Source organism: Phycodurus eques, chromosome 5 (genome assembly GCF_024500275.1).
Source record: "Phycodurus eques isolate BA_2022a chromosome 5, UOR_Pequ_1.1, whole genome shotgun sequence".
Lineage (NCBI taxonomy): Eukaryota > Metazoa > Chordata > Actinopteri > Syngnathiformes > Syngnathidae > Phycodurus > Phycodurus eques.
In genome coordinates, this window is record NC_084529.1 from 11,493,070 (window position 1) to 11,503,069 (window position 10,000).

Here is a 10,000-nt window from a genome sequence, read left to right on the forward strand (position 1 = left end):
GAGATGGGAAGGATGTGCAGCAGGTTAGGGTGATTAAGGCTAGAGATGGAAATATGTTGACTGGTGCCAGTAGTGTGCTAGATAGATGGAAAGAATACGTCGAGCAGTTGATGAATGAGAAAAATGAGAGAGAAGGGAGAGTAGAAGTGACAAATGATTCGTAATGGGGAAGGAAGTGACAAATGATTCGTAATGGGGAAGTTAGAAAGGCATTAAAGAGGATGAAAATGGAAAGGCAGTTGGTCCTGATGACATTCCTGTGGAGGTATGGAAGCATCTAGGAGAGGTGGCTGTGGAGTTTTTGACCAGCTTGTTCAATAGAATTCTAGCGCGTGAGAAGATGCCTAAGGAATGGAGGAAAAGTGTGCTGGTGCCCATTTTTAAGAACAAAGGTGATGTGCAGAGCTGTGGCAACTATAGAGGAATAAAGTTGATGAGCCACACAATGAAGTTATGGGAAAGAATAGTGGAGGCTAGATTCAGGACAGAAGTGAGTATTTGCGATCAACAGTATGGTTTCATGCCTAGAAAAAGTACCACAGATGCATTATTTGCCTTGAGGATGTTAATGGAAAAGTACAGAGAAGGTCAGAAGGAGCTACATTGTGTCTTTGTAGATCTAGAGAAAGCATATGACAGAGTACCCAGAGAGGAACTATGATACTGAATGCGGAAGTCTGGAGTGGCAGAGAAATATGTTAAAATAATACAGGACATGTACGAGGGCAGCAGAACGGAGTGAGGCTACAGGGAGAAGAGATAGCAAGGATGGAGGACTTTAAATACTTGGGGTCAACCGTCCAGAGCAATGGTGAGTGTGGTCAGGAAGTGAAGAAACGGTCCAAGCAGGTTGGAACGGGCGGAGGAAGGTGTCAGGTGTGTTATGTGACAGAAGAATCTCTGCCAGGATGAAGGGCAAAGTTTATAAAACAGTGGTGAGGCCAGCCATGATGTACGGATTAGAGACAGTGGCACTGACGAGACAACAGGAAGCAAAGCTGGAGGTGGCGGAAATGAAGATGTTGAGTTTCGCACTCGGTGTGTCCAGGTTGGATAAAATTAGAAATGAGCTCATTAGCGGGACAGCCAAGGTTCGATGTTTTGGATACAAAGTTAGAGAGAGCAGATTTCGATGGTTTGGACACGTCCAGAGGAGAAATAGTGAGTATATTGGTAGAAGGATGATGAGGATGGAGCTGCCAGGCAAGAGAGCTAGAGGAAGACCAAAGAGAAGGTTGATGGATGTTGTGAGGGAAGACATGATGGCGTTGGTGTTCGAGAGGAGGATGCAAGAAATAGGCTTAGATGGAAAAGGATGACGCGCTGTGGCGACCCCAAAGGGACAAGCCAAAAGGAAAAGAAGATAGTAATAGGAAAAAAGGCCAATGCTGAAAGAAGCTATTGGACTGACAGTAAATACAAAAAGCAACCGATGATAAGTAATGCTATTGCCTGCTCACACGCGTTTGGGTTATAAATGCTTGAGTACGTGCAATCAACACGGTACGTCTTTTAGCCAGCGATCCATTTTCTATATCGCTAATTCTGTTGAGGGCTGCCCGAAACTACGTGTATTACACAGGCACTGAACCGACATTTTCACGTATGTACTTTCAGGGTATGAAAGAAATGAATGCTAAGCCTTGATGGTTAAAATCTTCTTTTTTTGCATGCAGCTACATGGGAATCGGCTTGTCTGCACAAGGGGTCAACATGAATAGACTGCCTGGTGAGTAACAAGTGACTAAAACTGCATGAGAAGAACAGGATCGATTGTAAAACGTATAATAAAAAGATTTTAAGCTTCTGTTTGGTAGATTGTTTCTGTTTTAACAATGATACTTGGAAATAAAGTTATGCACTTAGACAGTGTGAATATTTTCCTTTTAAATATACATTGCACAATGATGTGAGTTGTGCTCATTTAAAATGTGACCCATTCTTCACTGCCTGAGCCTAAACAGCTTGTTCTGCCTTTGCTATTGACCCTTCATGGGAGTTCTTTTAGTGATTTGGGTAATTGAAGTCTTTCTAAGACATTAACAATTTTAGAATTTATTCCTTTAATGCCTTGATTAGACTACAGGATTTCATCTCCGATATTGGCCCGATTAGCTATCGTGGGAGATTTCCCAGATCGGGCCCGACATACTTTGTCGGGAAATGACAAAACTTCTTGTAATGTGACTAATCCTCGACCAACGCTTTGGCCCAACAATAGTCCTATGACGCTGAAATCAAAGGTCTAGCATGATTGATTTTTTTTTTTTTTTTGGATATCTTCCGTGTAGTTTGACAAATCAACGACAACTCTCCGAAAGCGCACCTTGACGTTGACCAATCGTATTGTGTATTGTGACCGGCGCATTGGCTCCCCTTCTTGCCCTTGTCAACGTTTATTAATGTGAACCACAAACAACAACAAACCAATGTTTAAAGAAGCTTGAGAGAAGGGGTGTCAAACTCAGTTTTTTCACGGGCCACATTGTTTGTATGGTTTCCCTCAGAGGGCCATTATGACCGTGAAACCATACATACAGTGGGTACGGAAAGTATTCAGAACCCCCTTAAAATATTTCACTCTTTTTAAATATTCTAGCCATTTGCTAAAATCATTTAAGTTCATTTTTTTCCCATATAAATGTACACACAGCACCCCATATTGACAGGAAAAAAAAAAAAGATTGTTGAAATTTTTGCAGATTTATTAAAAAAGAAAAACTGAAATATCACACAGCCATAAGTATTCAGACCCTTTTCTCAGTATTTAGTAGAAGCACCCTTTTGAGCTAATACAGCCACGAGTCTTTTTGGGAAGTTTTTCACACCTGGATTTGGGGATCATCTGCCATTCCTCCTTGCAGATCCTCTCCAGTTCTGTCAGGTTGGATGGTGAACGTTGGTTTTATTTTATTATTTTATTTTAGCTGTGTGCTTATGGTCATTGTCTTTTTTGAAGGTGAACCTTGGGCCCAGTCTGAGGTTCTGAGCACTCTGGAGAGAGTTTTTGTCCAGGATATCCCTGTACTTGGCCGCATTAATCTTTTCTTTGTTTGCAACCAGTCTCCCTGTCCCAGCAGCCGAAAAACACACCCACAGCATGATGCTGCCACCACCATGCTTCACTGTTGGGACTTCATTGGACAGGTGATGAGCAGTGCCTGGTTTTCTCCACACATGCCACTTCGAATTAAGGCCAACAATTTCTATCTTGGTCTCATCAGACCAGAGAATTGTGTTTCTCACCATCTTGGAGTCCTTCAGGTGTTTTTTAAATTTTTTAATTTTTAATTTTTTAATTTTATTATTATTATTTGTATTTTTATAAAGCAAACTCCATGCGGGCTTTCATGTGTCTTGCCCTGAGGAGAGGCTTCCGTCGGGCCAGTCTGCCATAAAGGCCCGGCTGGTGGAGGACTGCAGTGATGGTTTACTTTCTAGAACTTGCTCCCATCTCCCCTCTGCATCTCTGGAGCTCAGCCACAATGATCTTTGGGTTCTTCTTTACCTCTCTCACCAAGGCTCTTCTCCCCCAATTGCTCAGTTTGGCCAGACGGGCAGCTGTAGGAAGGGTTCTGATCGTCCCAAACGTCTTCCATTTCTGAATTATGGAGGCCACTGTGCTCTTAGGAACCTTAAGTGCAGCAGAAAGTTTTGTTGTAACCTTGGTCGGATCTGTGCCTTGCCACAATTCTGTCGGAGCTCTTCAGGCAGTTCCTTTGACCCCATGACTTTCATTTGGTCTGACATGCACTATGAGCTGTAAGGTCTTATATAGACAGGGGTGTGGCTTTCCTAATCATGTCCAATCAATATAATAAACAGCTGGACTCCAATGAAGGTGTTGAACCATTTTAAGGATGATCAGAAGAAATGGACAGCACCACAGTTAAATGTATGAGTGTCACAGCAAAGGGTCTGTATACTTATGGCTGTGTGATATTTCAGTTTTTCTTTTTTAATAAATCCGCCAAAAAATAAACAATCAGTTTGTTTCTGTCAATATGGGGTGCTGTGTGTACACTAACGAGACAAAAATTAACTTAAATTATTTTAACAAATGGCTGCAATATAACAAAGAGTGAAAATTTTAAGGGGGTCTGAAAACTTTCCGTACCCACTGTATGTTTCATCGCCTGATCATTGTATTCTATGTACACAACAAAATGATGGATAACTAGATTTCAACTCAGAAGTCAAGAATAATAGTGAAGTCAAGTAACCCAAAAAATGCTTGCAATTTTTCAACATTATTTATTACATAATACGATGTGAAATATTGGTACAGATTTTAGCAAGATTCATGGAAGAAATTATTTGCTTTTGGTGGCCACATAAAATGATGTGGGAGGCCGGGTGTGGTCCTCAGGCTGCGAGTTTGACATGCCTGCTATTTGGCACACCTCCTTAATATTTTATTCCAAACCTTTTGGCAGCGATGACACCCTCCAAACGTTTCTTGTACATAAACTTTTTGCACTTCTCAGGTGGTATTTTCTCCCACTCTTCCTTTGCAATTTGTTCAAGCTCTTGAACATTTGCAAGGTTCTTTTCCCCAATGGGGGATTGCAGCTTCCCCCAAAGAGTTTCAATTAGATTGAGATCAGCACTCATTGCTGCCCATGTTAAAACAGTCATTTTTTTCCTTTTCGACCACTTCTGTGTGATTTTGGATTTGTACTTTTGGGGCTTTGTCTTGCTGGAGGACCCATGATTTTCGCCTCAAATCACGTTTTCTTACACTGGGTAAGACTTTTCGCTCTAAAATCGTGATAATTTTCTTATTTCATGATACCTGTGATACAGTCAAGGCCCCCAGTACCAGAGGCAGTAAAGCATCTTTTCATCTAACTTGTTCAATTTATTTTTATTTTCCCATGCGAAATGTATCAATAACATAAGGCATTGTCATTTATTAGTTTTTTTTAATGATTCAATAGCACGAGTAAATTTTTTTATTTTTACACATCCAATGATTGACAATAGTCATACTGTGTAGCCTCGATTATCTTTTTGTTTATTTATTTTTTCTTTTTAAAAAAAAAAAACATTGTTTGAACGTAGGGATGGGCATTGACTACATTTCCTTCACTACCAATGGAAAATAATAATCAAGCAATGTCCCTTAGGCTTTTTCAGATGTCAAAAAAGTTCAGACTTAATCAACAGTACCTCTGTTGGTTGCAGTCAATGCTCATTTTCCCTCAACCGCTTCAAGGTATTGTTAGCTTCTGCATAATTGCCCAAGTCATTTTCATTCACTGGAACAACAATTACATTTTTTGTAATTTTCTTTTCGTTTTCTGAAAATATTCAAATAGGACATCGGTAACTCTGCTATTATGTTAACGATATAATTAAACATAAATAAAACGCACGCAACCAGCAGAATTCTTTACTATTAATTGGTTATTATGCCCATTCCATGTTTCATCTATAAAGTATAGAGTGAATATTGGTGTTCTCAATATGTAGCCGTCACCTGTGTTATGTACACACATGCATGAACGCACGCACACTTACAACAGTTGCACTCACACTCACTGAGTCACATTTTCCCGCATACAGTGACTTCAATGAATGGCCCAGCACACCAGATGAAGAGTCACGATTATACAGTAGCTGAAAGCATGACTAAAGGCCCTCTGCTCCCCCAATCAGAACTCTCCCCTCTTTTCACCAACCACATTGCAGAACTTCCAGGTCTGTCTGGAGCCATTTGACCTGCTTATTGACCAGTCAAGGTCTGTTTTGTCCATTGGGGTTTGTCAAATGCAGTGGACACAAGGGCGGACAGATCTGACTTTAGATGCACTTAGAAAGATCATTCTTCTTGATTCCACTGTGTCATAGGGTGGAACATGGTTGCATGGATGAATGTGTTTTCTAATTCTGTCCAAACATTAGTCATGAAAATATTGTTGGTTGCTAAGATACCGATCGACAGTAGCCCTGCTAGACAGATTACCGTTGATTACTTTAAGTCTGAATGAATACTTTTCATTTTGTAGTTTATATTTGTGAATCTCTGTCCTGAACCCACTGACTGTTGTGAGGGAACTTCTTTCTCTTTGCATCTATTTGTAGAACTAGATTCCTATGTGCATATGCAGAGTTGGGAAGATTACTTTGAAAATGTAGTTGGTTGCAATTACACATTAGCCTGTTGAAAATGTTATAGTAGTGTAGCTTCAATGCATCTGGAAAGTATTCACAGCGCTTCACTTTTTTCACATTTTATGTTAAAGCCTCATTCCAAAATTTAATAAATTCATGTTTTTTCCCCTCAAAATTCAACACACAATAAACACCCCATAATGGCGTGATTTTCTTTTTTGTTTTTGTTGAAATGTTTTCAAATTTATAAAAAAAAATTGGTCCTCAGTCGGAAAAGGGTGGCGTGCCCTCTCCAGGTCGGGATGAGATCCTGCCTCAAGTGGAGGTGTTCAAGTATCTTGGGGTCTTGTTGAGTGAGGGAAGAATGGAACGGGAGATCGACAGGTGGATCGGTGCAGCGTCTGCAGTGATGCGGACTTTGTATCGGTCTGTTGTGGTAAAGCAGGAACTAAGCTGAAAGGCGAGCTCTCAATTTATCGGTCGATCTACGTTCCTACCCTCACCTATGGTCACGAGCTGTGGGTCGTGACCGAAAGAACAAGATCCTGGATACAAGCGGCCGAAATGTGTTTCCTGAGCAGGGTGTCCGGGCTCACCCTTAGAGGTAGGGTGAGAAGCTCGGTCATCCGGGAGGATCTCAGAGTAGAGTCACTGCTCCTCCACATCGAGAGGAGCCAGATGAGGTGGCTGGGGCATCTGATTCGGCTGCCTCCCGGATGCCTCCCTGGTGAGGTGTTCCGGGCATGTCCCACCGGAGGAGACCCCGGGGACGACCCAGGACATGCTGGAGAGACTACGTCCTTCGGCTGGCCTGGGAACGCCTCGGGATCCCCCCCGGAAGAGCTGGATGAAGTGGCTGGGGAGAGGGAAGTCTAGGCGTACCTGCTAAAGCTACTGCCCCCGTGAGCCGACCTCGGATAAGCGGTAGAAAATGGATGGATGGGTGGATATAAAAAAATAAACTCAGAAACCACGCGAAAATAAGTATTCACAGCCTTTCCCACGAAGCTCACAATTGATTTCAGGTGCATCATGTTTACACTGATCCTCCTTGAGAAGTTCCTACAGCTTAATTTGAGTCCGCCTGTGGTAAATTCTGTGATTGGACATGATTTGGAAAGGCATACACCTCTCTCTATAAGGTCCCACAGGTGACAGTGCATGTCAGAGAGACAAACCAAGCATGAAGTCAAAGGAATTGTCTGTAGACCTCTGAGACAGGATTGTCTCGAGGCAAAAATTTGGGCAATGGTACAGAAAAATTCTGCTAGTCAAAGGTTCCAATGAACACAGTGGCTTCCATCATCAATAAATTCCAAACCATCAGGAAGGACCCTTCCTAGAGCTGGCTAAACTGAGCAATCGGGGAGAAGGGCCTTAGCCAGGGAGGTGACCAAGAATCTGATCGTCACTCTGTCAGAGCTCCAGCGGTCCTCTGTGGAGAGAGGAGAACTTTCCAGAAGGACAACCATCTCTGCAGCACTCCATCAAGCAGGCCTGTATGGTAGAGTAGCTGGACGGAAGCCACTCCTTAGTAGGGTTTCATTTGAATTTGAGCGATTCCAGTCCCGATTCCGGTTCTAAATGATTCTCGTTTCCGATTCGTTTAGTCGGCTGGGTTAAAAAACTTGGTTTAAATAATGGTGGTCCAAATTATGAACATCAATTTTCTTAGCACCCTGCAGCATAACCTAAAATATATATTTGACTTGGCATTCTTTATAACCGGTATCAATATCTAACCTGTGAACTAAAAGGCAATGTGTGTGGAAGTAACCCAATTGACTTAATATTCATGAATTATTCATTCATTCATCTTCCCTACCGCTTATCCTCACTTGGGTCGCGGACGTGCTGGAGCCTATCCCAGGTGACTCTGGGGGAGACGCGGGGTACACCCTGAAGTGGTCGCCAGCCAATCGCAGGGCACATAAAAACAAAGAACCATTCACACATATGGGCAATTTAGAGTCTTCAATCAACCTACCATGCATGTTTTTGGGATGTGGGAGAAATCCGCAGTACCCAGAACATGCAAACTCCACACAGGCGAAGCCCGATTTGAACCCGGTCCTCAGAACCTTGAGGCAGATCTGCTAACCACCGTGCCACCATTAATTATTACTTCAGCTAAAAGTTAAAAATAGCATTGTTAAAATAGTTATTTGCGACTATTTTATCACATCAAATGGTCTAACAAGTTTTAACCTTGCTTAAAAATAACATAGAGGCTCGTCTTACTTTTGCAAAAATAACATCTGAATAATTCCCAAGACGATTGGGTCAATATTCTATGGACTGACAAGATGAAACTTGAACTTTTTTGAAGGTGTCTGTCTTGTTACAGCTGCCGTAAATGTAACACATCATTTTAAAAAAAGAACATCATACCAAAGGTCAAACATGGTGGTGGTACTTTGATGATTTGGGGCTGCAATACTCCTTCAGGACCGGAACCTGGTTATCTTTGTCTGATATTTATTTAGCATACGTTGGTGTTAAAGAAAAATGTAATTAAGGTGTTAAGGGGTCGGAGGATAACGTTTGCGTTCTCCTTCGTTCTCTGCGGTCCGTTTCAAGTGAAACGGGAGGATATTGTTACTAAGGATGTTTAGTTAGTATAAAAATGGGGCATCACGTCGTTGATTAGCTAACAGCAGGCCAAAATGACGAAAAACATCGTAGATCAGTCTTTTTCTGAAAGGGTTGCCGTCAGTTTTTGATTGCTGAGGTCAATATCTTTTGACTCACACACACACAGTACACATTAGGATCCTTTATATGTAGAACATTTAATGTGAAACTACAGAGAAATTTTGGACAAATGCAAAGGGAGTTAACTATGTAATAAAAGACAATATATCACACAGCAGAACATAGAGTGAAACGCTAAACTCATGATGAGCGTGAATGAACTGGTGGGTGTTGAGAGAGAATAAATTTGGAACTCGTAAGAGTTACTCGTTACTCGTACTCGTTAAACTAACCCCAAGTTTACTATGCACCACTTGAACTTATTCTGGTAGTTGCTGGAATGTTTATTCACTGTTCGTAGATCAGGTGGTCGCAGAGTAGGAGGCTCTTTTTCTCAGTCGTCTCAGACGGAAATAAGGCAGTTGAAACGTTGGGGAACAAGATGGACAAAATCAAAAAAAAAAAAACAGTAAAAGACCAAAAATGGAAAATTGTGGTCACGCGGCAGTGGGAAGTTGCGCTCGTAACCTTTCCTTCCGTTTAGACTTGTTGGCGGGTCACGCTTTTACGCTTGTTTGAGAGCGTAACTTGCAGGAATATTAGCGATTCCTCTAGTCGCCTGACAAATTCGAAGGGCTGGGAAAGAACAAAAGCAGCAAGACAGTCTTGATGCCGGACCGAGTCTTTCTCGGGGTCCCGGCAGCCGCGTCCGGGCAGCCGCAAAAAGTTTAACTTTTTGGAAAGTGGGTGTCGCATTACATCTGGCATAAAAGTAACACCACATTTCAGAAAATGTTTGTGACCTCAAGCTGAAATGAACTGCACTGTCTTCTGCAGCAGGACAGTGATCCAAACTGCACCAGCAAATCTACCTCTGAATGCCATCCATCCAACCATTCATTTTCTTCTGCTTAACCGAAGTCGGGTCACAGGGGCAGTAGCTTTAGCAGGGAAGCCCAGACTTTCCTCTCCCCAGCCACTTCATCCATCTCTTCTGTGATCCAGAGATGTTCCCATGCCAGAGACATAGTCTCTCCAGCATGTCCTGGGATGTCTCCGGCATCTCCTCCCGGTGGGAGATTCCCAGAACACCTCACCAGGGAGGCGTCCAGGATTCATCCTCATCAGATGCCCGAGCCACCTCATCTGGCTCCTCTCAATGCGGAGGAGCAGCGGCTCTACTTTGAGC

General features: G+C 42.4%; 1 protein-coding gene across 3 annotated transcripts in view; it reads left to right on the top strand.

Moving 5' to 3' along the window:
- ranbp10 (RAN binding protein 10) overlaps positions 1-10,000 on the top strand; it is a 55,056-nt gene that overhangs the window by 20,478 nt on the left and 24,578 nt on the right. For 2 of the 3 annotated variants that reach the window (XM_061677484.1, XM_061677483.1), the window contains exon 3: positions 1,677-1,729. The exons of the other annotated variant lie outside the window; for it this stretch is intronic. In XM_061677484.1, the coding sequence (XP_061533468.1) occupies positions 1,677-1,729 (53 nt within the window). The remainder of the gene's footprint in view (positions 1-1,676; positions 1,730-10,000) is intronic. 3 annotated transcript variants of the gene reach the window in all.